Raw genomic sequence first — 27,287 nt, 5'->3', positions numbered from 1 at the left:
CCCAAAAGAACTGCTTTGAACAAGATGAATTAAAAATTGATTGATTCTAAATCTAACTTAATAACATAACATTTCATGAAACTATGGCCTATTTAGATGGAACTTTGTGTATGGGGGGGTTGGGCTATGCGTGTATGGCATGTGTTCTTGAAATGTTTCTCTGAATATCCAAAAATACTGTACATAGAAGAAGAAACGCGCTTTGAAACAAGTCTATCAACTGACCATGATCATTCTAGAATATGTGTGCTCGGTGAGCTGCCCTTGGTCCTCAGGGACAGTGTGTGACTCCAGTGGTCTACCTACCTATTTTCTTGCCTAGGGGCATCTGGGTCCTCTACTGGTTTTAGTGACAAATAATGTTACGTTGGGGTTATGCTTCTTTGTTACTTACTGATTTCCCTACTAAATGTAGCATTTCAATTAGATCCAACCTCTTACATTTTGAGATAATTATACAAAGAATGAAATTATGCAGAAATGGCCAATATCTTTTATTGAGCTGTTCTTTTGGAAACTGTCATGCACTATAAATTGTGTACAGTTAATATATATATATATATATATATATATTCTTACATGAGTAAAAAGCACCCTCTCCAGCAATTGTATGTCATTGATATTTGAAGAGAATTCCCAAATAACTCATTGCTGCTGCTGCTGTTTTTACTTTGTTTGGGTTTTTTGTTTTATTTTGTGTGGAAAATTGATATTTAAAAAAAAAAGGAAAGGAGAAAAAAAAAAGACTACTGTTTACAGACTGAAAATTTACTGCTTTTTATACTACTGAGATTCTAAGTTAAGACTCTCCAAAGCAAATATTTGGTTTAAATCATATATCTGATGTGGATAAAAGGTAGAGAAATTTTTAGTGTTCTCCACATAATGGAAAATGTACAAATGCCTAGTTGTGTTGCCCATCAATTTTGTATATTTTCAGAATTTTAATTGTTCAAAATTGCATTATATTTTGCAGTCACTATGTTCAACCTGGATTTGTCTTTCATTTTAACTTTTAATATAAAAAGGGGTTTCAGTGTATCTACAGCCTTGTTATTGAAACTCTTCCTACTTTTTTGCTCTGATTTATTAACATGGGAAGCATATATTCTTCCTTCTTCAGAATTAAGTGAAGCATAGCAGATCTACTTTAAACTGGGTGGGTTAATTTATATAAAACACCTTCAAGTTGGCACTTTTGCCTGGTTCATTTTTGTTCAGGTTCTTAGAAGCCACAACCTTTTAAATGGTATAATTCATTTCAATTTTGTATTGTTATATTCCTCAGAAAAATGATAATACTTGTGAATTTAAAATTACTCCAAGGCCACGCTAGTCCTTTTGTTTAATAGCACGTTGCGTGCTAGTGTTCATTAATTAGATATATACATGTATTGGGCATTTATTTACTGTGTGCCAGATTCCATGTTAGGCTCTGCTGATATAATGGTAAATGAAACTGTGTATCCTAGTTAGTGGCTGAAGTGGGGAAGAGACAATAAAGCTAAATATTAATTTGTAATTAATTCCTGACTAATAAAATATAAGTCAAGGTATATGACAGGCAGGGTCACCAGAGGAGCTCTCAGGTGGTGCCATCTGACCTGAATGATGAAGAGTCAGCCTTGGAAAAGGGAATACAAGTCAGACAAGAGACTGCTGAGCATGTTGCAGTGACTGGGAAAAATGGTTCAAGTGCCTGGGACTTAAAGGAGTGGGAAAGGGGTACAGACTGAGATAGAAGGTGAAGTGGGGATTAGAGCAATCAGGATATTGTAGCCAGGAGAAGGAATGAGATTTCTAAATTTAGTGGGAAGTTACTGGAGGATTTCAGGCAGGTTGATGACATGGTTTTTTTTATCTAAGAGTATGTGAACCTACAGGCTGAGATCAAATGTTGATTCATACATGGAACACAGTGGAAGAAGAGCTGTTTGTTTTTTTTTCCTAGTTTCCTTTCTGTCCTGTGATATTAAATGCCCTTTAATTGAGCCCTGGAAAAGTCATTGAGCCCTGGAAAAGTCAGTTTTTGCTTCTTCAGTTATGAATTAATGCCACCTCAACATTTTTTTCCCCTTTAACAAAAAGTGGGCACTTGGCTGTTTCTCACTGCCATTTTTGAGTTCCTCAAAAGGTGGACTCAGGTTTATATTTTTTTCATGTTCCTTGTTTTTGAGATGCTGTCACTGCCTTGATGCAGACATGTATCTCATAGTAACAAGCAGAGGGTAAGCAACCATGAGCCAAATGCTCATAAAAATTATTTGTGGGGTATCTGTGTTTATGCTTGAGCATAGGGGTTTTTTGCAACCTCAACTTCCACAAACCTAGTAAAAGTGGGTCCCAGGTAATGTACTGTTTTACAGATGAGAAGAGCAGTTATTGCAGATAAGGCTACTAAGGCCAGGCAGAAAGGTAAGGGATGGGTAAGATTCAAACTCTTAAGCACTGACGAAATGAGCTAAAAATCTGAGCCCCCCCCCCCGCCCCCCATCTCACATTCTTCATCTTGATTCTATCTTAGAGGTTCTCTATTGAAGAACCATTCTTTCCTAAAACAATTCTAATGCCTCTTTGTGTGTGTGTATACCACCAATTACCAAGGACTATTAGTAAAATTGCCCTTGGCACTATTTGAGATAACTTGCGGGTTCTTTAGAACAGGACTCATGTTGGCTCCAGGGGCTCATTGTGCTTCAGTTTATCTGGAAATTCACTTAAAAACTGTGTATCATTTGATTCTAGGAAGCCATATCCTTTATTACAGTCTAGTTAGTAGCATCTGAGCCACACAATATTAGTAATTATATGCTAAAAAGTAAGAGGGAAGGAATCCATTGGACATGTTAGGGAAGATTTTTGTGTGGCATATACAAATCACTGCAGATTCTAAATAAGAAACATGGCCTGTCTTTAATGAAAAATATTTATGCAAAGAGTCTTTGATGTATGATAATCCAGTCCTGTCGAATAGCCCACATTTCTTCAACTCGACCCTAGGCTTATAATGATAACGCAGCATGGACCCATCCAATGAAGTGACCATGGGTGGATTGCTCCTTTTCTCTCTTTCCCCTTACAATTGAGAAATGAGATGAGACCATGTTCAAGGAACCTGTCATTTGTCTTACTTTAATTTCTATAAGACAACGAATACTTCATTCTTTGGAAGTGACTCTGTTTAAGGTAATGAGAAAAAACTAGAACAGCTCAACAAGTTTACCAGTGAGAAGCATGGAAAATGATCTTCCAGATTTTCCAGTTAGAACTGAAATAATGAGTAGGGGACACACTGAAATTATTGGGCCTAATACATAAATATTCTTTTGTCAAATGCTGAGAGTATCCATGCTGGCTATGGGCAGGTGTTTTAGGTTTGAACATCTTTTATCTGGTTTGTATTGTTAGGCTAAGCTGTGCAATTTTTGTTGTTGTTGTCCCATCCAATTATACACATGAGTTTTCCTGTATTTTCTGTTTCCAGTGATTTTAAATACCCAATCTGGCTGAAATGGAGGAACAAACAATTTCAAGTTTTATTTGCCAACTCTACTCAACTTAAATTTCTTTGTGTGGGTGCAGTTAGACATTTTATAAGCTGCAGTTTGATATTTTCAAATAGTTAAGTATCGAAGTGTGAATGTTACCATGAAGCTTACTATTGTAGATAATTGCTCATCACTCCTAAGAAGAGATTTGCAAGTCAGTACAGTGCTCTCCCACTCTGCTTATTAAAAAGCTGGTGGTTACTGTGTAATCAACAGTGACAAGGTGACTTAGATGGAAAACAATCCCTTTCTAAAGAAACTTTCAAATTGAACTGAGTTATATCATTTAGCTGTCTAAATGCAACTCTTAAAGAAACCTAACAGATTATATTGGTAAAACTAAGAATCTGCTATATGTATCTCACGGAGTATGGGAAAGAATGTACTGCTATTCAACTTCAAGGACCAGAAAACAGACAATGCATTCGACCAGTCGCAATCAGTCCACCTGAATCTGAACACCTATGGAAAGGAAATTAAAGGTAGGTCTTGAGCTGGGACTAGTTTCCAGTGTTACCAGGATAGTCTGTTACCCTGGTAGAGCAAAGTCCACACCACCTTAGCTTTAAAAAAATAAATAAGTTCCAAGGAAAAAGCACACCACAGGCCAAAGTATAATTTGTAAAAGAAAACTGAATGGCTACAGGTCTACTTAACGAAAACACAGAAGCTTTAATTGGGAACAGAATCATACCTGTCAAGGACCTGGGCAGTCTACTCCTCTTTATAGCACCAATTCCTTCTGAGGGGGAATCTCATAAGCGATCTGAGTGTTCACCAGCTATCCCCGACCGGCTACAGAGGTGTTCCAAGCATAGTCACATCAGCGTCAGTATCCACACATGCTCAGATTTCTGGTTTCGTGCCATTTTTCCTACAACTCCCTTATATCCCAGGAGAGCTTCACAGCCAGAAGGTAACTTACCCCTCCCCACCCCACCAAACCCTGGAGTGCCTTCTCACAGCTCCTCCTTCTCAGCCCCCTTCTTCTGGAAGGCAGTCAAAATGTTTAAGCTCTTCTGGAGTTCTTCCTTCTTCCCATCGCTCATCTTGTTCTTCTCAATCAGCTTGGTGATCCTGGTCATCTCTGATGCTGGGAAATCCTCACCTTGGTCCAAGATCTTTCCCATGATCTTAAGGTACTGCTCGGCCCACTTCCTGTCAGTCTCCTTCACACTCGCAAGGTTGTCCTGCCCCTGTTTCAAGAGGGACTGGCGGGCCTCCACACCAGAGGCCCTGATGAACTCCCCAGCAAGGGTGTCATACGCGGGCAGGCAACCAGGCATACCTAGGTAGATCCCATGTCCCTTTAGCCAGCGCTGGATGGCTCCAACCTTAACTGCCCCACTATACAGGATTGGATTCTCAAAGTCCCCATCCCGGAAGAGATAGAAGACTGGGTAGTTCTCTTTGTCCAGCTTGTATTTCTCACTCAGCTCCATATTCAGCTTGTCGCCATAATCTGTGAATGGAAACCAGAAATGAGGAACAAGACCCCGAGGAAGGCATGGCAGGAGGTTGCTGTGAGGCCTATCTGAGCTGAGAAGAATTTGGGCTGTCAGAATTCCTCCTCTGCTACTTCCTAACCACGTGACATTAGTCAAGTCCTTTAACCTCTCTGACCTTCACTTTCCTCACCCGAAAGGGGGAATTCTGCATATTTATTATACGTGCCACTATGTGCCAGGAACTGTCCTCTAAGTGCTCGGGATTTAGTTGTGATTAAGAGTACCACACTCCCTGACCTCAAGAGCTTACACTCTTCAACGGGTGAGAAAAGAGATAATAAACAACATAAGTGATTAGTGCCATGACAAAAATGAAATGGTGACAGAGTGACTGGGTGAGAAGGCCTCCCTGTGAAGATGACACGAACTGATGGACCCGAAAACGAAGCAGCCAGACATATCAAGATGTGGGGAGAGTGTTTTCAGGCAGTAGGGGCTGCAAGTGTAAAAGCTCTGAGGCAGGAATGAGCTGTGTGTGTTTAAGGATTACAAAGTATAGTCTGGAGCTAAGGGAATGTGTGGTAGGTAATGAACATGGCCCTTCCCGACCGAGGGATCGAACCTGCGTCTCCTCCATTGGCAGGTGGATTCTTTACCACCGAGCCACCAGGGAAGTCCAACATGTGGTAGCTGTTACGATTTGCTATGTCTTTCCCAACAGGCAGTAGCAGCCCCAAGGGCTGACACTGTAACTAGTTGCTTACACCTCGCCAAGACCACCTGTCACTGGGTAGCGGTATGGAAGTGTGGGGTTCCAATCCCAGGTCTGTCACTCTATAATCTTGAGCAAGTTTCTCTAAGCATCTGTTTCTTCATTTGGGGATCATAAAACTTTTTTCACAGAGTTGCCACAAGTATGACATACATGTAAAACACTTAGCACAGTGGCCTGGCACATAGTAAACATCTGAGCTGAGGTTCTGTGGTCATAGAACCTGCTCAAGCTAAGCCTGCCATGGGTACCAGACTCCTTGAAAGGCAATGACCCCATTTACACTAGACATGTGTGGCTCAGACAGAAAGATGCTGGGGTGTTCTGACAAATAGGGAAGTAACCCCTAGTTTCTTCCCCCTCTGCCCTCCTCAGTCATTCCAGATTTATCCATACCTGAGATCCCCACCTCTGCCACCAGGAGCTCATCGCTGGAAGCTGAGTTTTCAGCCAGACGCTTGAACTCATCCTGCTTCTCACCATAGGGGTACTGGGTGTCAAACTTCACCAGGACGAACTTGCTTTTGGGAATGACCTGAGGGCATACAGAGCTGAGCAAGTGAGGGTTCCCAAGGACCTTTGGGGCTAATTCCCTTTCCCAAGGAACCTCTTTCAGAGTGGAAACCAAGCCCACAAGGGAGACAAGATTTCACAAACATTCATTCATTCGTTCCTTCATCCCTCGATTCATTTAACAATTTGATGATGTTTGCTGTGTCCCGGGGACCCCATTAAGTAGTTGCTCACACTAATCAAACTGTCTGCAATAAACAATGCTGTAGACGTACTAAGGCGTTCTCTTCCAGTGGCCCTTTTGGTAAGACTAAGGAAGCCTACCCTTAGCACACACTAGGTTAGCCCCTGTCATGCCCATCATCCCAGAGGGCCTTTCTGTGGCAAGGAACCAACCATCTATAAAGGAGCTGGCACCATGAAAGATGCTCTGGTGAGGAGGTCCAGAGTTTGAACTCTGCAATTTCAGGGTTCACAGGAAGTGGCTGAGAGGCTAGGCTTGAGACAATGTCCCCTCTCTAAACCAGTTAGATCAGTTTAGATTGGTTAACGTAAGCAGTTATGTTAGATCTCTAGGATCTAAACTGTCAGGATCAAGATTTTTATTTTAATTGTAAAATTTACATCACATAAAATTTGCCATTTTAAAGTGTACAATTCAGTGGAACTTACTGCATTAACTATGCTGCACAACCATCACTAATACCTACTTCCAGAACAGTTTCCACTTTCATCATTGAAAAGGAACACATATCCATTAAGCAGTCATTCCTCAGTCCTCCTCCTAAGTGACCTTTTGTGTGCGGCTTCTTTCACTTAGCATGTTTTCAAGATTCATTCATGCTGTAGCATGCATCAGTATTTCATTACTTTTTATGGTCAAATATTCCCTTGTATGGATATGTCATATGTTGTTTATCCATTCATCAGCTGAGGGATATTTGGGTTGTTTCTACCTTATAGTTATTTGTGAATAGTGTTGTTATAAACACTTGTGTGCAGGCTTTTGTCTAAACACCTTTTTTCAGCTCTTCTGGGAACATACCTAGGAGTTGAACTGCAGGGTCATATAGCAATTCTATGTTTAACTTACCGAGGAAGTGCAAAACTTCACTTTGACGGTTCTACCCAATGCACAGATTTTTATCTAATGAGCTCCCTCAGGTCAGTAGCACTGCCTTCCCTCCTCCTCCAAACTTTTATTTTTCTAATCAAAGTCATCATGACTGGTTAATTTTTCAACACAGGCAATCACTGGTGTAATTAAATCAACTGACACTATTCCAGTTTTTGTTAGTCCACGTTCCTTATTTTGTTTGACGTCCATTTGGTTTTAAAAAATATATAACAGTGCCCAACAAAGGTCCGTCTAGTCAAGGCTATGGTTTTTCCAGTGGTCATGTATGGATGTGAGAGTTGGACGGTGAAGAAAGATGAGCGCCGCAGAATTGACGCTTTTGAACTGTGGTGTTGGAGAAGACTCTTGAGAGTCCCTTGGACTGCAAGGAGATCCAACCAGTCCATCCTAAAGGAGATCAGTCCTGGGTGTTCATTGAAAGGACTGATGTTGAAGCTGAAACTCCAATCCTTTGGCCACCTCATGCAAAGAGTTGACTCATTGGAAAAGACCCTAACGCTGGGAAGGATTGGGGGCAGGAGGAGAAGGGCACGACAGAGGATGAGATGGCTGGATGGCATCACCGACTCGATGGACATGGGTTTGGGTAGACTCCAGAAGTTGGTGATGGACAGGGAGGCCTGGCGTGCTGCAGTTCATGGGGTTACAAAGAGTCGGCCACGACTGGACTGAACTGAACAGTGCCCAGGACACAAGGGAAGAGGGAGAAGGGACCAGAATAGGTAATCTTTAAATGGTCACTGATCCCCAGAAGTCTGAGCTCTGGAGCCTAAAAAGCAGCGAAGACTTAAAAATATAAATCAGATCACATCCCTCTGGCCCATTTGGCCTTATTTTAGTTTCAACAAACATTCCCACTCAGGTCCTTTTCATTTGCTGTCTCTACTGGCTGGAGTACCCTTTCCCTGGTCCTTTCCATAGTTATCAAAGCTGAGTACAAATGTCCTTTCCTAACAGAGAGGCCTCCTGCACTCATACCATCTAATTCTGCTTCCTTTCCGTCATACTCTATCATGCTACCCTGCACCAGTTTCTTCACTGCATTAATCACTCTCTGAAATCCTTACTTGCTTGTTGTCAGTCCTCTCCACTAGAATATACATTTATGAGATTAAGGACCCTCTCTGACCTGTTTTCTGCTGTATCCCTAGTGCCCAACAGTACCTAGCATGTGAGAGATACTCCAAAAATATCTAATAAATGAACAAAACCAGGGTAGGCTTTGGTAGCATATGCAACAAGTCCAAGGAGAAAATTTTTTATGAAAACACACGATAACCTACCTTCAAAGGGAGCTCCATTTATATTATAGAATATTAATAATCATGTCTGCGTGTGTGTGTTAGGTCACTCAGTCGTGTCCGACTTTGTGACCCCGTGGACTATAGCTCACCAGGCTCCTCTGTCCATGGAATTCTCCAGACAAGAATACTGGAGTGGGCTGCCATTCCCTTCTCCAGGATTAATAATCATACTGTGGTTTAATACTGAAATAGAATAGAGAGGACTTCATCTTTTATTTTCACCATTTTTAGCCATCACAGAATGGTTTCGAATGGCAAAGTGAAAGTGAAAGTTGCTCAGTCGTGTCCAACTCTTTGCGACCCCACGGGCTATACAGTCCATGGAATTCTCCAAGCCAGAATACCGGAGTGGGTAGCCCTTCCCTTCTCCAGGGCATCTTCCCAACCCAGGGATCAAACCCAGGTCTCCCGCATTGCAGGTGGATTCTTTACCAGCTGAGCCACAAGGGAAGCCCTTGCTTGAAGGCAAATATTTGCATGATTAATTTTTTTCTTGTTCTTTTACTCAATCTGTATCTTTGAACTGCTTTAGAAATCTCTCTCCTTTCCTCATCCTTGAGGAATCTGCTCCACATTAACCTACATTTAGGTACCTTGTTTCTTCAATGTATTGATGAGTTCATCATTCATTCATTGAATAAAAAGGTACTGAGAGCCCATCATTGCCAGGCACTGTTCTAAGTGAACACAGAAGTAAAGGAAACAGACAGGGTCTCTTATTTTTAGTGATCGTAAAGGGCAAGAAACAAACAAAAAACAACGCTGGAAATCATAGAAAGACCCCTGGATACAGTAACCCTAGGAAGCTCCTCTTTTGTTCTATAGTGATGGAAGAGAGTGAGATTTAGAAACAGACTGGAGAAAACATTTGTTCGTTCAACAAATTATTACTGAGCATCTTCTAGGTAACAGGTAAACTGCTAGGTCGTGGAGATGATCAGTGAACAAGATAGACAAGGTAGTTCTTCACAAGTCTATAATATTGTAGTGTGGGAGATGATACACTAGACAAGGGAAAAAAATCAGTGATGAGAGTTCAGAGAAATCAAACAGAGCAATGTGACTGGCACTTCAGACTGCAGGAGGGGGAAATCTGAGAAAGCTCAAGTGTTAGTCGCTCAGTCGTGTGCAACTCTGCAACCCTGTGGACTGTAGCCCGCCAGGACCCTCTGTCCATGGGGATTCTCCAGGCAAGAATGCTGGAGTGGGTAGCCATTCCCTTCTCCAGGGGATCTCCCTGACCAGGATGGAACCCAGGTTTCCTGCACTGCAGGCAGATTTTTTTTCCTCTCTGAGCCACCAGAAAAGCACTTGGAGTGGAGGGAGTGGAGGTAATCTGAAAAGATAACATTTAACCCAAGCCTGAATGAAGAGGAGCAACCAACCTTTCAAAGATTGGGCAAGGAATGTTCTAGTCACAAAGAACTGCAAGTACAAGGGCCTAAGGCAATAAGGAGCTAGGAATAGCCAGAGGACAGAGCACCGCAAGTGTGGTTGAAGCAGAGGGGACAAAGAGGTGAATGGTTAAGGTTTGATGAGAGGAGAGGGAAGCAGGGATCAGATCATGCAGGAATTCGGCTACTGTGTGAGTGGACTGAGAGGCTCCAGAGTGAAAATCTGGAGACTAGTGAGGAAACTACTTAGGATATAGCCTAGACTAGGGTGGTAGCTATAAAGATGGAGACACATCAATCGATGAGGAAATACTGCTACCATTAACAGTGAGAAGTTTCCCTCTAAGTCACATTTGGTCTGTGATGTTATCCCATATCATGTTGGGGTGGTAGGGGGTTCCCTTTGCCAAGAAAGGCCCCCAAAGCAAAGGGTGCTGTGGGGGTGTGGCTGACAACCAACTGGTCATACCCACACTTTTGAATTCTTGAAACTTTGCATTCAGTGAGCCACAGGTGCCAACTCCACAACAGGGAACTCTTTTGAAAATACTGAGTTCAATCAATTGAGACAGATTTAGAGCTCCACTTCTTGGTTTCACTTCCCAGCAATGGGTACAAATTAAGAAAGTAAAACGACTGGCTCTTTCTCAACACTCACTATGGGCCCATCACTATGGGCGAGGTTAAAAAGGTGCCAGTGGGTGCAAAATTAGAGGACTGGGACTGCATTCAGCCTTCAACATTCCCAACGTCCATTTACCCAGGCCAAGACCCCAATTCTGTAAATATGAAGGCAGGGGTAGAGGCGAATCCTTCCATGTCTCGACCCGATTTTATCTGTCACCAGGCCCAAGACATTCACTACAGGGTGGACGAACAGAAACTTATTCTTAAAACCTGCACTTTTTAAGGAGACGCAGAATATCTATACAGTGGTTGCAATCGAAGCCAATGCGAGAGGGGCGCTGAAACGAAGGCTAACAAGCCCCGTTTCGACCTTCGCTCCAGCTCAGCTTGGAGCCTGGTGGCATCCGCCTCGCACCGCCCTCCGGTTCTACTACTTGGGACTCAAGGATTGGATCTCGCCCGGCACCGCCCTCTTCCCTTAGGTGACGGGAAGGCTGCATCTCTGCAGTTCTTTAGCAAAAGAGGAAGCAAGTGCAAATACTGCAATGGTGCTTGGGGACCCTCGATCATATGCTCCATGGTCAGGATACGGTCTCGGCCCAGAGTCCATCAGTCCTACAGGACGGTGGGAAGTCCCCGGACCGTCTCTACAGACCACCTCCTGCCAGCTCTCAGTCCCAAGCGTCCCCTCACGGGTGCGCGCTCCCCTGGGCGGTCTGGCTGCACCTGCGCGCGAGGTCCCCCGCCCCTTTACCTTGTAGAAAGTGATTGTATCCAGGGGAAGGGCGCCCTTGGTGTGCAGGCCACTGCTGTCTTGCGGAGCCGAGAGGAGAAACAGGAGAAGGGAAAATAATGGGGAGAGAGAAGCGGCGCGGGGAATGGCGGCAGCCATAACGCCGGATTCTGGCTGTAGGTGCTGGGAAGGCTGTAGTGGAGGAAACGCCGAGCTAGGGACCCCGTAGTTTAGGCGGGCAGGTTCGGGTACGCGCACGTGTACAGCCCACCAGACACAAGCCGGCGTAGGCTGAGAGGGAGGAGCCACGTGAGGGGCGGGGAAATGGAGCTGCCGCGCGTGCGCACTCGGCGAAGCCCGCGCGGGTCGAGGGTGAGAGGGCGGGGCCGCGTAGGGGGGAGGGGGACGGACGGCAGTGCCGGGGAGGCTGGGGAAGGGGAGGAGGACGCGGAGGAGGAGGAGAGTCTGCTGCTGACGCGCACTCTGCGAGGTTGGCCATCCACCTGCCCTTTTCCCGTCCTCCTCCGCGTGAGGCGCGGAGGGAAGCTCGTGTTCGGCGTGTTTGCAGCTTTTCGTTTGCTGTCTCTCCTCTTTTTCGAAGGCGACGAGGCAGGCCTTCATTTGTTTCTGCCTCTGGCCCGTCAGGCGGTCGGCTGGGACCTGTTGCTACGTTGTTAGTCAATCTTACAGCAGCTACCCCTCCGGCAGGTGGCCCAGTATGGTCCTCAGTCAGTCACACTCCGCTCCCTCAGCCGCGACCGGAGTTGGACAGTGAGACTCGACTCTTCGTCAGTGTGGCGGTCAGGCCTTTCCTGCCGCTGCCCCAGTCCGATATCAGGCCTGCTCTGTGGTGAGTGCCTCACCAGGGAGGCTCCGGGCTCCTATAAAAATAGGCTTCCTTGAAAGCTGAGTACTGGTCTACCTATGTCCTAGGCTGTCTGAAAAATTTTTTGAAAGTTCTAGTAATTGTCTTCAACCGGTGTTTGTTCATGGTGGTTTGCACCATTTCCTGGTTTTGCCCGCGGGAATACAGAATGCAGAGCTGTGTACTGAACAGACACAGTGGTGGGAGGTCGAGACGCGGAAATAGCCTTATAACTATAACCATTATAATGTAATTGGTAGAAAATGAGACTATTAATTTCGTGCAAACACAAGTGGAGATTCAGTCAGCCAGGAGTGTCAAGGAAAGTTCTGGATGGGAAAACCTCTGGTGGCTGGGTCTTGAGAGAAGAGAAGGTATTTACAAGGCAAACACCAAAGGATATTTCCAGCAAGGGGTAAAGCATAATGAATCTGTGGCGGTAAACGGGGGTTGCATTGTTAAGGGTCTCATCAAGATAAAAGGTTTGGAGCCACCAGAGGTTTTATCTAGGAGAGTGACTTAGATTTGCTGTCACTCAGCAATAAAGGGGGTGCATTGGATGGCAGAAAGCTGAGGGCAGGGAAATTCATTGCAGTAGTCTAGGTGGGAGAGACTAAGATCCTGTAATAGATTCTAACAGTAAAGATGAAGAGATGAGGATGGAATTGAGAAACTTTTGTAGGGTAGAATTCACAAGACTTGATGAACAAATGTATGTGCTGATAAAAGGATAAGTTATATAACACATTATAAGGGGCTTAGCACCAAATTAACCATTGTTGTGTTGTATTGTTGTATAGTCACTGAGTCGTGTCCAACTCTTCTGCCACCCCAGGGACAGTAGCCCACCAAGCTCCTCTGTCCATGGGATTCTCCAGGCAAGAATATGGGGGTGGGTAGCCATTTACTTCTCCAGGAGATCTTCTTAACCCAGGGATCGAACCCCTGTGTGCTCCATCTCCTGCATTGGCAGGTGGATTCTTACTGAGCCACCTGGGAAGCCCAAAGTAACCATTGCATGTGTTCAATAATATGTGTGTGTGTGCATGTGTATATATGTATGTATAAGAGAGTCATCAAAGATAATAGCCAATCTTGGGTGGCCAGTTTAGATAGCAATTTTGAGAGAACCCTCTGTGTGTGAGTTGGGAAGGTTCAGAAAATTTGAGTTTTCCCTAGTAAATAATTAAATAAAATGCGCCACATAGACAAATGAATAGAAGTTAAGAGGAAGGGATAATTACTATGAGGTAAAGTGGTTTAAAAAGTTCATGTAGGAGGTGGAAATGGAGTTAAGCCTTAGAAGAAAGAATGTTTTAGATGAAGAACAAATTAAAAAGGAGAAGTTGCAATGAGCATGATGCTTTGGGGAATGACTGGCTTGGCTTGAAAGAGTTCTTGAAACAGAAAGTTAAGACAGTTTTAAGCCCAGTTAGGGGAGAATCTTGAAAATCAAATGCTGTTTTGTCCTGTAGTCAATGTGTGCTTATGTGCTTAGTCACTTAGTCGTGTCTGACTCTTTGTGACCCCATGGATGGTAGCCGCCAGGCTCCTCTGTCCATGGGGATTCTCCAGGCAAAAAGACTAGAGTGGGTTGCCATGCCCTCCTCCAGGGGATCTTCCCAACCCAGGGATCAAACCCAGGTCTCCCACATTGCAGGCGGATTCTTTACCATTTGAGCCACCAGGGAAGCCCCCTGTAGTCAATAAGGAGCTATTATCCACTTCTGAGTATATACATCTGTGGCAGTTAGATCAGGAGTGACTTTCTAATCACCATTCGCTTAGAAGTGGGTTTTGAAAAAAGTGAAAGAAGTGGTTTGGTTGGAGAGGAAAGGGAAATGCTGGTACTTTTGCTGTGAATTGCAAACATATAGTACTTGTCTTAAGCTCCCTTTTAATAGTACAGTGGTCCCAATTAGTTACCTCATGATATAATTAGATTTCTTGGCTTCAGGACCTTGACAACCATCATCTACACAAATAAGCCAAGTATAAGTCTCCATATTTAGGAAGTCATAAAATCCCAGTTGACGCTTGTGGAAAATCAAAAGGCTCACCCTGGGTATTGTATGGAGGTAGGAAGGAGGAGGAGAAGGCAATGTCAGCCCACTCCAGTACTCTTGCCTGGAAAATCCCATGGACAGAGGAGCCTGGTAGGCTGCAGTCCATGGGGTCGTGAAGAGTGGGACACAACTGAGTGACTTCACTTTCACTTTTCACTTTGTGCATTGGAGAAGGAAATGGCAACCCACTCCAGTATTCTTGCCTGGAGAATCCCAAGGACAGGGGACCCTGGTGGGCTGCCGTCTATTGGGTTGTACAGAGTCGGACACGACTGACGTGACTTAGCAGCAGCAGCAGCAGCAGCAGGAAGGAGGAGGTGGCAAGGCATGTTGCTTTAGTGAAATAAGAAGGAAGGAAAAGGACATGGTCTGCTGAGCCAACTAATATATAAATTCTCCCATCTTTTTTTCCTCACATCATCAAGCTGATGACCCCCCAATCTCATTGACCTCTTTGCTCTTTCTCCTATACGCAAGGCATGTTCCTGCCTCAGAGCTTTTATACTGGCTTTCTCTCTCTAGAACACTTTTTCTTCAAGATACTCATATGGCTGGCTCCTTCATTTCCCTCAAGCCTTTGCTTAAATGTCAGCTTCCTAAGATCTATCCTGACCATCCTTGAAAAAATCAGTCCTCTCTGATACCTCCCAGCTTTCCGTCTCTCTTCTCATTTTTTTTCTCCGTAGCACTCTTCGACTTAACATACTGTGTAATTTCCTTATTTTACTTAGTATCTGTTTCCCATGAAGGATGGGTTTTGTTTTGTTTTTCTTTTTGTTTTGTCTGTTGGGTTCACTGTTCCCATCACCTAGAACAGTGTCTGGCACATGGTAGATGCTCAATACATTCTTGTTCTGTGAATAAATGATCAAGTCAATGAGACAGAAACTATTCCATGGCTATCTTTCAAAATTCCATTGATTCTTCATTCCCTTCTTAGATCACATATTGTTCTTCGGCACTATCCTCCCTTAGAGCTAATTGCTTTTCCCCTGCAAGGTTTTGGTGATATTAACAGTAGTTCTTTCGACAGAGATGTCTTAATGAACACTTAAGGCAGACTTCTCGTTAAAAAATTGTTACAGAAGGAAGATTTGCTCCATATTATGATTTTCTCCAAGCCCCATACTCCTATGAGAAGCTTTCAATATTTAATAATCATTTACTGAACATCTTTTACTCACACACTTCTGGGGACAAGGGTTACGCTGGTGAAAAAAACAGATGTGCCCCCTGCAGTCCTAGAGGAGAGACTAACATTAAGTACTTATACAAATAAATATACAATTACAAGTCTACCATCCTTTCTCCTTATAAAAATGTTTTAGTTATCAACGGCTTTCTACAACATCTATGACTTCTAGCAGTTTCTACAACTTTAGCAATTTTTCCAGTTTTACATGAACTCTCACATTTCATTCAGTGGTTTATTGGGTTAACTTGCAAGTTTTACCAAAGCCCTGGAGTATAATTTGTTCAGGGGAGGAGTGGTGTATTCATTTAGAGCAGTCAGGTACTCTCTTAAAATGTTTATCTTCAGTTCCCTCTTAACAGTGTTTGTTTTACACTTTTTATTCTAAATATCATTCTTTTCAGTAAGAAAGACAGAAACATGTTATCCATTAATCGTTATATCTTGAATTTCAGCAATGGGAAATATCTTTCCTTGATTTTGTCCCAAACTTCGTTTTTTTGGACATTAGTGTTTTGAGATACAATTTAGGTACCATACAATTCATCCTTTTAAAGTATACAATTCAGTGGTTTCCAGTAGAATTGTACAACTATCACCACTAGTTAATTTTAGAATATTTTTATCACCCTAAAAAGAAAGCTTGTACCCATTAGCAGTCACTCCCCAGTTCCCTCCCAAACTTTCTTGCCTTAGGCAACACTAGTCTACTTTCTGTTGCTGTAAATTTGCCTGTTTTGGACTTTTTGTATGAATGAAATTGTGTAATACGTTGCCCTTTGTGATTAGCTTTTTCACCTAGCCTAAGGACTTCAAGATTCATCCATGATGTAGCATGTATCAGGACTTCTTTTAACTGATGAATAATATTCCACTGTACTGGTATAGCGCATTTTATTAACACATTTATGTGTTCACTAGTTGATGGACATTTGCGTTGCTTCTACTTTTTGTCTGTTATGCATAACACTATTATGAATATTTGTGTCAAAATTTTTGTGCGAGCATAATGTTTTAATCTCTTAGGTGTATACCTAGAAGTAGAACTGGGTTTATACCTGGGAGCTGAGCCGTACAGGATATATTTAACCTTTTGTGAAGCTGACAGAGTGGCTGCAATATTTTACAGGAATATATAAGGTTTCCTGTTTCTCAACATCTTCATCCACTTTCTATTGTCTTTTATTATAGCCATCCTAGTAGGTGTGAAATGGCATCTCATTGTGATTTTAATTTGTATTTCCCTGGTGGCTTATGATGTTGATCATCTTTTCATGTGTTTATTGGTTATTTGTATAATTTCTGGGATAAGCCTCTAATTTTAAGCCTTTGCCTATGAATTCCCTGCCAGTCCAGTGGTTAAGGCTTTGTGCTTTCACTGCCAGAGCTCAAGTTTGATCCCTAATTGGGGAACTAAGATCCTACAAGCCATTAAGTGCAGGAAAAACAAAACAAAGCCTGTTGCCCAAAATTAGATTGTATTATTGAGTTATAGGAATTTTCTATCTGTATGCAAATCTCCTTATTAGATATATGGTTTATAAATACTTCCATTCCGTGGGTTGTCTTTTTTACTTTCTTGATGGTATCCTTTGAAGAACTAAAGTTTCTAATTTTGAAGAAGCCAATTTATATATATATTTTTCTTCTGTTGCTTTTGCTTTTGTTATCATATCTAAGATGAAATTGTCTAATAAAAGAATTCTCTTGATGTCCCATTAATTTTTTAGATTACCTTTCCCTGTTTTCCCATTAACCAGTTTCCTATTAATAGCACTGTACTATTAAGAGTAACAACTGTGGTCAGACTGACTGAGTTTGAATGTAGGTGTTATCACTTGATAATTCTGTAATGAGAAGGAAAATGACTCAACTTCTTTAAGCCTCAATTTCTTCATCTGTAAAATAGGAATAATACTTCTTACCTCAAAGGTTGTGTTGAGAATGAAAATGCTTACATAGAAAGCATTTGATAATTGGTAATGATTATTATTAGAAATTTTCTTGAAGTACTATTTTTGCTTAATTAAAATACTTTATTTCATAGGTGTTTTTCTTGACGTTGTACCCACTGCAGTAACTTGATTGTGGTAGAAGTTTAGTGAATATCTGTTAAACTGATATGTCACATATACTAGTAGGGCTTCTCAGGCTAGTGATCAAGAACCCACCTGCCAGTCCGGGAGACTTAAGAGACTCAGGTTCAATCCCTGGTTTGGGAAGATCCCCTGGAGGAGGGCACAGCAACCCACTCCAGTATTCTTGCCTGGAGAATCCCACAGACAGAGGAGCCTGGCGGGCTGCAGTCCATAGGGTCACACGGAATCAGGCGTGACTGAAGTGGCTTAGCACACATGCACATATACTAGTGCAGAAGAGTTGACGCTTTTGAACTGTGGTGTTGGAGAAGACTCTTGAGAGTCCCTTAGACTATAAGGAGATCAGTCCCGGATGTTCATTGGAAGGACTTGATGTTGAAGCTGAAACTCCAATACTTTGACCACCTGTTGTAAAGAGCTGACTCATTTGAAAAGACCCTGATGCTGGAAAGATTGAGGGCTGGAGGAGAAGGGGATGACAGAGGATAAGATGGTTGGATGACAGAGGATAAGATGGTTGGATGGCATCACCGACTCAATGGACATGAGTTTGGGTAAACTCTGGAAGTTGGTGATGGACAGGGAGGCCTGGTGTGCAGTGGTTCGTGGGGTCACAAAGAGTTGGACATGACTGAGTGACTGAACTGAACTGAACATATACTAGTAGCCCATTACATCGCGAACTGGGATGTGTTTTAACTTGCTAAGGAGCTAAGTAAAAAGAAAAGAGAAAACTGAAAATGTATATCACCCACTTCATCATTTGGGCTTGGATTAGCCCTTGTAGAAAAGGATTTGGGAGGATTATATTTCCAAAGACGTTTCAGAGGGAAATGGTGCTAAATATACAGGCAGGGGATTAATTTATAGAGAAAAATAGAAAAGTAAATCCCCAAATGTTGGTTGGTGGCATAAGCCATTTTAGAAGAGAGGCCAAAAGAGAAAAGTACTCTCACGAACAGTAGCAGACTGATTTGCCGTTACTGATTTGCCGTGGCTGTTCTCTCAACAGTTTGACATTTGTTCTTGACTGAGACAAGAGTCCTTTGTTCAAAAGCATTCTCTTATCACTTGGTGAAACTGTTATTAGTCCCTCACCCTTATTAGATAGATGCGTGATTAGTGGCCTCAAAACACTCCCTAAGACTTTATGGTAGGAGTTTCTGATCCAGAAATATTTTAATTTGTTTATCTAATAATTTAAGCAAAGTGATTAGAGCCTACCTCCACTTAACAATGTCCTGTCTTCCACTGCACATGATATTCTTAATTTCATGTGAAAAAATGAATAATATGTTTAAGTTACTCGTCACACAAACGATTGAATTTACATTATCATTAAATATTTGTAAAATGTATAAGGGAATGGTTAGATGAAATATAAATAGTTATGTAAGTGAAATATTCTTCTTCTGCTTTCTCCTTCCCCCAGTTTTTGTCCAAATTTTTCCGATTCTTCCAGATAATGTTCAAACAACAATCAGTGTACATTATTTTTTGTGACAATTATTCAAGATTTTGGAATTCAAATTATTTTTCTTACTATAGTATAAGGTCCTGGAAGTCTAGGTCTGTATCTTTTTTGTCTTTATATATTTCATACCAGTGTTTTATACAAAGTTGATATATAAACATAAGCACATTAATTATGTAATTTAGTAATGTAATTATATGGTGGGAATTTTGGTACAGAATATTTAAGAAAATGTTAATATTAAATAAATATGAGACATTAATAACTCCTCTTTCATACCTTTTCCAGCTATTACTAAAAACTTACTAATTGAGTGAATATACAGTCTCTCTTCCCCAACACAGGCTGTTGTCCCTAAACAGGAACAGATTTCAAACATAACTTCCTTCTTCCCAGTCTTTCTCTGCCTTTTTTCTATTCCATTTCCCCCTTGCGGCTCCATTTATCTTTTCTTAGTGACTCATTCTCTGTACTTTTTATTATTCCTACCTCTTGCCCCTTCTTACAGTTCTTAATTTTTTAGAACTTTGTTTCCTTGTCACCTGCTCTTTCTATTTTTGTTCTTTCTGCTTGGCTTTCTCCTCCACTTCTCACTACTTTCTCTCCTTGCCCTCAAGAAACGGCAGGATTGGGTAGGGAGGAGCCCAGCTGGGTTAAGGGTGGAGCTACCTGTTTACTGCTTGGAATTCAGAACCTGACCAGGAAGGATCAGGCTGCTTAAATTTAGCTGAGGCTCAAGTCCGTATGGCCTTCTTACTAGAGACTAGCAGTTTGGAGGATAGTTGGGATTTGGTGAGACTAGAAGCAGCCCCTCTCTTCCTTTTTGTTCCCTCTTCCTTCCTCCTTGTTCTGTATTTGTCACTAACAGTATCTCTCTCCATACGATTAACTTTTCTTCTTCCTTTTCCCCTGTTGCTTACTATTCTGTTCTTTCTCTGTCTAGCTCTCTGTCAGTCAACTTCATTTAGTGTCTGTTTGCCTTTTCTGTTACCCATTCTTTCCACTTACCTGACTGTTCTCTCTCAAAATTTAACTTTTCTACCTCTTCTCCATTTTATTCTTGACTTTATTAATTTTCTCCTCCAACTCTCTTTTTTTATTCAGTCATTTTCTGTCCACCTCTCTTCTCTTTTTATCTTAGTGTTTCCCAGCGATGTAGCAGTAAGGGAGGAAAAAGGGCCACCCTGGCTTTCCAGGGGCCTATTCACCCCTTCTAGTCATTTTCAGACCTAGCGTGTTTTGATTAGGCAATGAAGGGTTTGCGCTCTGCACAGATAGTTAATAAATAGTGAAATTAGAGTAAGGTTGAATATTAAAATTTAAAGACTTAATTTTATTCTCATTTTCTCTTTTTATTTAGTTTTTTTCTGCAATACAGTGGATACAGTTTGTCATGGCTACTCTGAGGTAAGTTTATTTAATCTCATGTAATATGACTGTTTAAACTACTACAGGCAGAACTGGAGAATTCTGTAGTTTCTATATCTCCGCCCCCACCCCCTGGGGATTTACTTTTATTCTTTAGAGAGAGACGCTCTTCTTTACCATGCTGATTTTTTCTGATTAATAAAATGTAATAACATCAACAACTACAATAACAAAAAACAGATTGAAGAAATCAAAGGACATTTTGGTCAACAGGATTGATTTTCAAAACCAGTTGCGAAGTGCTCACTTTGGTAGCCCATATACTAAAAATTTTAATGATGCAGAGATTAGCATAGCCCCTGCTTAAGGATGACACACAAATTCATTAAGCGTTCCATTTTTTTAAACTGCAGTTTATTTTATATCAATTATATATCAATAAGTATATAAAAACAATAGCAAAAACAAAGGAGCCCCAGTTGTCCTGTTTAATGATAGTCTTTTATCTCTGTCAGTGTTATAGGTTCAAGTTCACTTATTGCCTATGCTATATTCCAGAACATACAGAAATCTCCAGAGGTGAGCGATCTGTTTTTGTGTTGGATTTGAATTTTCATTGACTTAGCCTTTGAAATAAATAAGTGAGATGGGTGTCCCCTGTAAGTGAAGGAATAATTCTATAAATTGCTTGTAAATTTGTCATTTTGATACATTGGGATGCTTTAGACATTGCCAATAGATTTCCCTTTTCGTGTAGGTAGTTATTTTAGCTATAATTTTTAATACTGAGGAATTGACTAGATGTGGATTAGTGGATAAATGTAGATTTTTTTGGAGTATGCGTTAATTATTAAAGTCAAGGAAATGGGGTGTTGTTTGAAGCCTATAATTTACTCTAAGCATGGTAGGGTCCTGCCAAGAGGTGAGTTTTCTGATGTTGAGATCTTGGTAAAATTGCTAGTGGGGCTGGAAATAGTTCAAAGACTGCTATACAAAAGATATTTATTACGCTGTTCTGGCCTTCTAGGCAATTACATTTAACGGTGAAAATAGAACAAAAATACATCCTATGTAAAACTATTCATACCAAAAAAAACACCTTCCTTTTATTGAGACGTAATTGACAAATAAAAATTGAATATTCTTAAGGTATTAAAAAAAAACAACCAGGGAGTGCCTTGGTGGCCTAGAGGGTAGGTTTCTGGGCTTTCACTGCCTTGAAAAAATATTTTAAGGAGAATGGAAGAAAACTTTTTTAATCAGGCCAGGTGGCACAAAATTAAGCAAAATGTCATTTAGAACATGTATTAGAGAGCTTTTGTAATGTAGAAAATGTCATTAGGTTTTATTTAGCCCATTTTAACCCTGTATGTTAAATATTTACTGTGTTTTAACTATGTGAAGTGCTTTACATACTTTATCTTGTTGGGCCTCATCTCTGTCCTATAAGAAGAATGGTATTAGCTCAGTTTTGCAGATAAGGAAATTGAGGCTCAAAGTCATGAAATAAGTTGTTTAAGTTACACGGTAAGTAGCAGAGCAGGGATTTTTCAAAAGTCTAGCTCTTAACTACAATCCTCCTTCAAATTAAACACAATTTTTCATATTTATTATATTATTGGTACATATGCCCAGTATTTTAAATACAATCTTCAGGACTTCCCTGGTAGTCCAGTGGTTAATACTGCGCTTCCACTGCGGTGGGTTAGGTTTGATCCCTGGTTGGGGAAGTTCCACGTGCTGCTTAGGGTGGCCAAAAAAAGAAAAAAGCATTTTTTATTTAATCCTTAAAATAATCCTGTGAGGTAGATATTATTAGTCTGATATTATAGATGGAGAAATGGAATCCTTATTAAATTGATGGATTTTCCTAAGGTCTCATAGCTAGTAAGTATTAAAACTACAATTTGGGTGCAGACTTATCTCGTTCCAAAGCCTCTCCTCACCTGTACTTTTTTTTGTTTAAGTTTTTTTTTTAATGTGGACCATTTTAAAAGTCTTAATTGAATTTGTTACAATATTGCTTAGGTTTCATGTTTTGGTTTTTTGGCCCTGAGGCATGTAGGCTATTAGCTCCCTGATCGAACCTGCACCCCCCTGCACTGGAAGACAAAATCCTAACTACTGGGCCCCCAGGGGAGTCCCTCTCCCGGACACTTCACACCACTGAGAGAGATGCCTAATGAAAAGGTCATTTTGAATTTCAGAGATAGAATGTGGCTATGTAAGTAAAACTAGAAAGTAGAAGTCTTGGTACTGTATTTTAGTTGCCTGCCAAAGTAATCTTAGGCCACACATCTTCCTGTGATGTGAATTTCCTTAATGTTTGTTTCCTAGATGTTTATTAAAATTTTCGTTCTTGTGTGATTAAGTTAATAAAATATAAGTTGCATAGAGAGGGATAAGCAGAGATTCTCAGTCTCAGCCACTATTGACCTTTGGGGTTATATGGTTATTTGTTGCAGGTGGCTGTCCTGCATCTTAGGTTTAGCAGACTTTACCTATTGGATGTTGCAGAAACCTTCCTCACCCAGTTGTGACAACCAAAAATATGTTCAAATGTTGTCAAATGTCTCCTGGAAGAGACAGTCACTCCTGGTTGAAAATAGCTGCTCTAGGGTGCCCTCTGCCATGACAGTGGGTTAGAGCTTTATAAAGATGTGGGGTCTAGTTTGGCCTGGGATGCAACCTTTAATTTCTCTGGCTTCAGTGCTCATACCTTTCATATAACCAGAGCCTAAAGGATCTTAGTAATTATTAATTCAGTAGTTCCTACACATTCTGTTTTCTTGGTTTAGGGAAGATTCCAATTTTTCCAGCTTAAAAATGTCAGCCATACTCCACTGTTTTATTTATTCATTAAATAACATTTTTAACAACAAAGACACATGAAAGCATAATCTGAAAAAAAAAGTAATTATTAAATTAATAATTATGGTAAATTGGAGAAATCCATGGGAAATCTTTGAGGGGACTAGCTGATTAGACAGTGACACAGAGAGGCAACCTTAAAACAGAAGAAAGTGGCTTAGGCCAGCCAATGTTAACAGAAAAAAAAAAGGCAGATGTACTTCACTACACTTGTGTGACTTCATTTCCTTATGAAGGTCACTTTTGATATTCTTTGTAACTTGAGTTCACTAGAAATATTGGGAAGCAGGGTTTTGGAAGAGTGTTAACATGGGTTGCTTTAGGTGTCTTACCTTACCGGATAGACCTGGACCCAGAACCTCCTCAAGGAAAGCCTTTCACATAATGCATTTCTGTCTCTGCGTTTTATTTTGCTCTTGATTTTAATTAAACAAGTACAAATATATGTTTTAGGTTTTTTTTTTTTAAGATTTTTCTTTCATGTTTAGGATCATTCTTAAGCTTTTTCAAGTCTTTCTTAACTACTATGCTGATTGTATTTTTATTAAAACATTTTTTATTTAAAAAAAAAATTTGGCCATGCCACATGGCATGTGGGATCTTAGTTCCCCGACCAGGGATCAAACCAGTGCCCATTGTAGTGGAAGCATGGATTCTTTACCACTGGACCACCAGGGAAGTACCTTTTTAAAAAAGTTTTAAATTTTTTATGTTTTGTGTTTTTCTTAAAGTGTGGTCTCTAGCATACATTTCTTTGTATTACCTTTTATATAGTATCTTGTTAAACAGAAGAGGTGACATGTTTTTTGATTTCAATAATGGATGCATCGGTTTTGTTTTTTAATGGTATATGCTTTAAATATATATTTTTAGAAATATTATTTATTTATTTGGCTGTTCTTGGTCTTAGTTGCAGCACACGAGATCTTTTAGTTGTGGCATGCAAACTCTTAGTTTTGTTATGTGGGATCTAGTTCCCTGACCAGGGATTGAACCTGGATCGCCTGCATTGGGAGTTGGGAGTCTCAGCCACTGACCACCAGGGAAGTCCCAGGTTTTGTTGTTTATTTGATTTTGTCTTCTGTTACTAGAACAAATGATTTTCCAATCATGAGTGAAAGTATATAAACCTCTTTTTATCTTTTATTTCTCCACAAAAGACCTTAGGTATGTTTTAATGACCAGTGGTTCCCTGTGTTTAAGGTTATTTGTTGAATCATTGACTATAATTATGTTCTTGCTCACAAAAGTTGCTTGGCTGCCTTTCTGTTCCAGAGTTTATTTTGTATTCTGTTTTAATTTTTTACCCATTAACAGTTATAAACTTGTGGTAGGTCATAGACCAGTAAAATCTGAGAAAGAATTTAGTTTTTGCATTTTTGAGCTTAATATAGATGGGATAACACTGTATTTTTGACGATGTATTGCTTTGTGATTTGCTTTTTCCCTCATTATTACTTCTGAGATTTTTCCATGGTGTTGTGTACAGCTCTGCTTCATTTCTTTTTCATTGATGTTTAACGTTCTGTATTATGAACATACCACAGTTTATCTATCTGTGCTGCTATAAACAATCTGGTAGGTGTCTTCTGATGCCCACATGCAAAAATTTCTCTAATGTATTTACCTAATAATAGAATTGCTATAGGATATGGATATCCTGTAGATGATGCCAAGCTTTCTTCAGATGATTGTGCCAGCAGTGTATGAAATGTCTCATTGCTTCATGTTCCCCTCAGTCTTTGATATTGTCAGACTTTAAAATTTTTTGCCATGGGTGTGTAATTTTTGTCTCACTGTAAATATTTTTAAAAACTAAATTTTATTTATTTTTGACTGCACTGGATCTTCGTTGCTAAACTTGGGCTTTCTCTAGCTGCAGTAAGCGAGGGCTACTCTCTAGTTGTGGCACACAGGCTTAGTTGCCCCAAGGCATGTGGGATCTTAGTTCTCAGACCAGGGATTGAACCTGTGTCCCCTGCATTGGCAGGCAGATTCTTAACCACTGGGCCACCAGGGAAGTCCCTGTCTCATTGTCGATTGATTGATTTGACTTTTGGTCCCCTTGTAGTTTATGATTGAATGACTTTGGTCTCCTTGTAGTTTTAATTTTTTAATTTCCTTGATTACTGATTGGGTCAGATGTATTTTCACGTGTTTATGGTTATTTGAATTTCTTTCTTAACTACCTGTTCAAATCTTATGTCCATTTTTTTCTATTAGTTTTTCTTATTGCATTTTAAGGGTTTTTGTTTGTTTTTAATATTGTTTGGATACTGTTCCTTTGTTAGTCATATGTGTTACAAAGATCTCCCACTTCGTAGCTTGTCTTTTCACTTTCTTTATGGTATCTTTTGACAAACATTTTTCATTTTAATGTGGGCAAATTTTTAAATATTTCTTTTAGAATTTTGTTTAGGGAAAACTTTCCCTAAAATTGAAGACATTCTTCTATATCATCTTTAAAAAAACATTTTAAAAAACCTTTATGGATTTTTGTCTTTCACATTTAGGTCTTTGTACTAGTTAAGACTAATTTTTGAGTGTGTGAAATAGAAAGTTGGGGCCCAGTTTCATTTTTATCCATATGGATACCCAGTTGTTCTAGTATCACATTTTGAAAAGCCTGTTCTTTCTCCATCCAGAAAGCTACCTCTGTCATGTATCCAAAGTTTATAAGTCTTATGTATATATATTTGCATGCCTAGGCTTGTTTGAGACTCCATTCTGTTCCATTGATCTATTTGTCCATCTCTGGGCTAGTACCACTGTATCTGTTTTATATTGTATCCAGCTTTATATTGTTTTGCTATGTGTAGGATAAGTCCTCTTTCTCCTTTTTCTTGAAGAATGTCATGGTTAACTTGGTATTTTGTGTTTCAGTATCAAATTTAGAGCCAACTTCATCAAACTATACAAGAAAATATGTTGAGATATAATGATTTACATTTAATCTGTGTATCAGTTAAAGGAGAACTGACATTTTCATAATACTGGATCTTACAGTTCATGAGCATTCACCTTAGATCTTTGGGGTCTTTTAATAAACATTTTATAATTTTCTCCATGGGAGTCCAAAACTGTTTTCAAGAAAGTAGGAGTGTGTAGACCAAAAGGAGAAGGATACTAGAAAGTGAGACAGACAAACCTCAGAATGTGGTTAGAAATTGAAGACAACATATATAATTCTTGCTGGTATTTTTCTCCATCTTGACTTTCATTAATGTGAAAGCCTATAAGATGAATAAAATCTTAGGATCTGGTACATAACATGATAACCATAGTTGATAACACTATATTGTATAGTTGAAATTTGCTCAGAGAATAGAACGTAAATGTTAAATGTTCTCACACACTTATGTTATATAGGTAAACGTGAGGTGATGGATGTGTTCATTAACTTAAGGGAAATCCTTTCACAGTGTATATATACATGAAATCATCACATATACTTTAATTATCTTATAATTTTATTTGTCAGTTATACATCAGTAAAGAAAAATTGCAGATTAAACTATATGAAAATTTAAAAACACCTGTTTTCATGTTCTTTGTGTTCTTAACCATATCCTAAAACACTCAGATCTCATTTCTTATTGTTAGAAGATGTTGGCTGTGCAGCTAGAACACTTAAAATTTCTTGTTTGAGGTATGTCTCCATTACAAAATTTTTCATTTTTTCGTTCTTTCCTCTGACCCTGTATCCGAGGAAGGAATGTCTCTGTGAGGGAGAAGTCCCTCTGGTTCCAGAACAGTTGGAATAATTGAGATTACAGATTCCTTCCTACCGGGACTGTTCATTTAGATTCCCTACAGTTAGCCAGCAGCAGAGGCCCCAGAGAAATCATGCCCAGTTTTCTATTAGAAAGGTTAAC

The 27,287-nt window shown here is 40.3% G+C and overlaps 2 protein-coding genes and 1 non-coding gene across 36 annotated transcripts in view; 2 read left to right on the top strand and 1 right to left on the bottom strand.

Annotated features, from left to right (window-relative positions):
- Positions 1–4,197: 4,197 nt before the first annotated feature.
- On the bottom strand, positions 4,198–11,755 carry ERP29 (endoplasmic reticulum protein 29). The gene is made up of 3 exons (XM_081546292.1): positions 11,499–11,755; positions 6,165–6,303; positions 4,198–5,010 (listed from the first exon to the last, which is right to left on the bottom strand). The coding sequence occupies exons 1-3, from the start codon at positions 11,634–11,636 to the stop codon at positions 4,508–4,510; spliced, it is 780 nt and encodes a 259-aa protein (XP_081402418.1). The 5' UTR covers positions 11,637–11,755; the 3' UTR covers positions 4,198–4,507.
- Positions 11,756–11,891: 136 nt separating this feature from the next.
- Positions 11,892–27,287, top strand: part of TMEM116 (transmembrane protein 116) — a 155,152-nt gene continuing 139,756 nt past the window's right edge. For 15 of the 34 annotated variants that reach the window (XR_014069979.1, XR_014069983.1, XR_014069981.1 and 12 more), the window contains exons 1-3: positions 11,892–12,327; positions 20,534–20,580; positions 21,057–21,120. Coding sequence is in view for 25 of the 34 variants with exons in the window: in XM_081546265.1 (XP_081402391.1) it covers positions 20,567–20,580; positions 21,057–21,120 (78 nt within the window). In the remaining 9 variants the exon portion in view is untranslated. Of the gene's footprint in view, positions 12,328–13,468; positions 13,479–19,859; positions 19,966–20,533; positions 20,581–21,056; positions 21,121–27,287 lie in introns of those variants that run through there. The other 19 variants (XR_014069987.1, XR_014069986.1, XR_014069988.1 and 16 more) reach the window with 5 other exon arrangements.
- Positions 20,841–20,945, top strand: LOC145528036 (U6 spliceosomal RNA). The gene has a single exon (XR_014070115.1). It is a non-coding gene; the product is annotated as a U6 spliceosomal RNA (small nuclear RNA).

This window comes from Giraffa tippelskirchi, chromosome 11 (genome assembly GCF_054371585.1).
Source record: "Giraffa tippelskirchi isolate mGirTip1 chromosome 11, T2T-mGirTip1v1.2.pri, whole genome shotgun sequence".
Lineage (NCBI taxonomy): Eukaryota > Metazoa > Chordata > Mammalia > Artiodactyla > Giraffidae > Giraffa > Giraffa tippelskirchi.
This window is presented reverse-complemented; position numbering and strand designations above follow the sequence as displayed.

Coding starts and splice junctions, on each gene's coding strand:
- ERP29 (XM_081546292.1), bottom strand. CDS start 11,636: ATGGCTGCCGCCATTCCCCGCGCCGCTTCTCTCTCCCCATTATTTTCC. Junction 6,304..11,498: donor ATACAATCACTTTCTACAAG/GTAAAGGGGCGG, acceptor GTATGCCCTCAG/GTCATTCCCAAAAGCAAGTT. Junction 5,011..6,164: donor GGCAGAGGTGGGGATCTCAG/GTATGGATAAAT, acceptor TTCCATTCACAG/ATTATGGCGACAAGCTGAAT.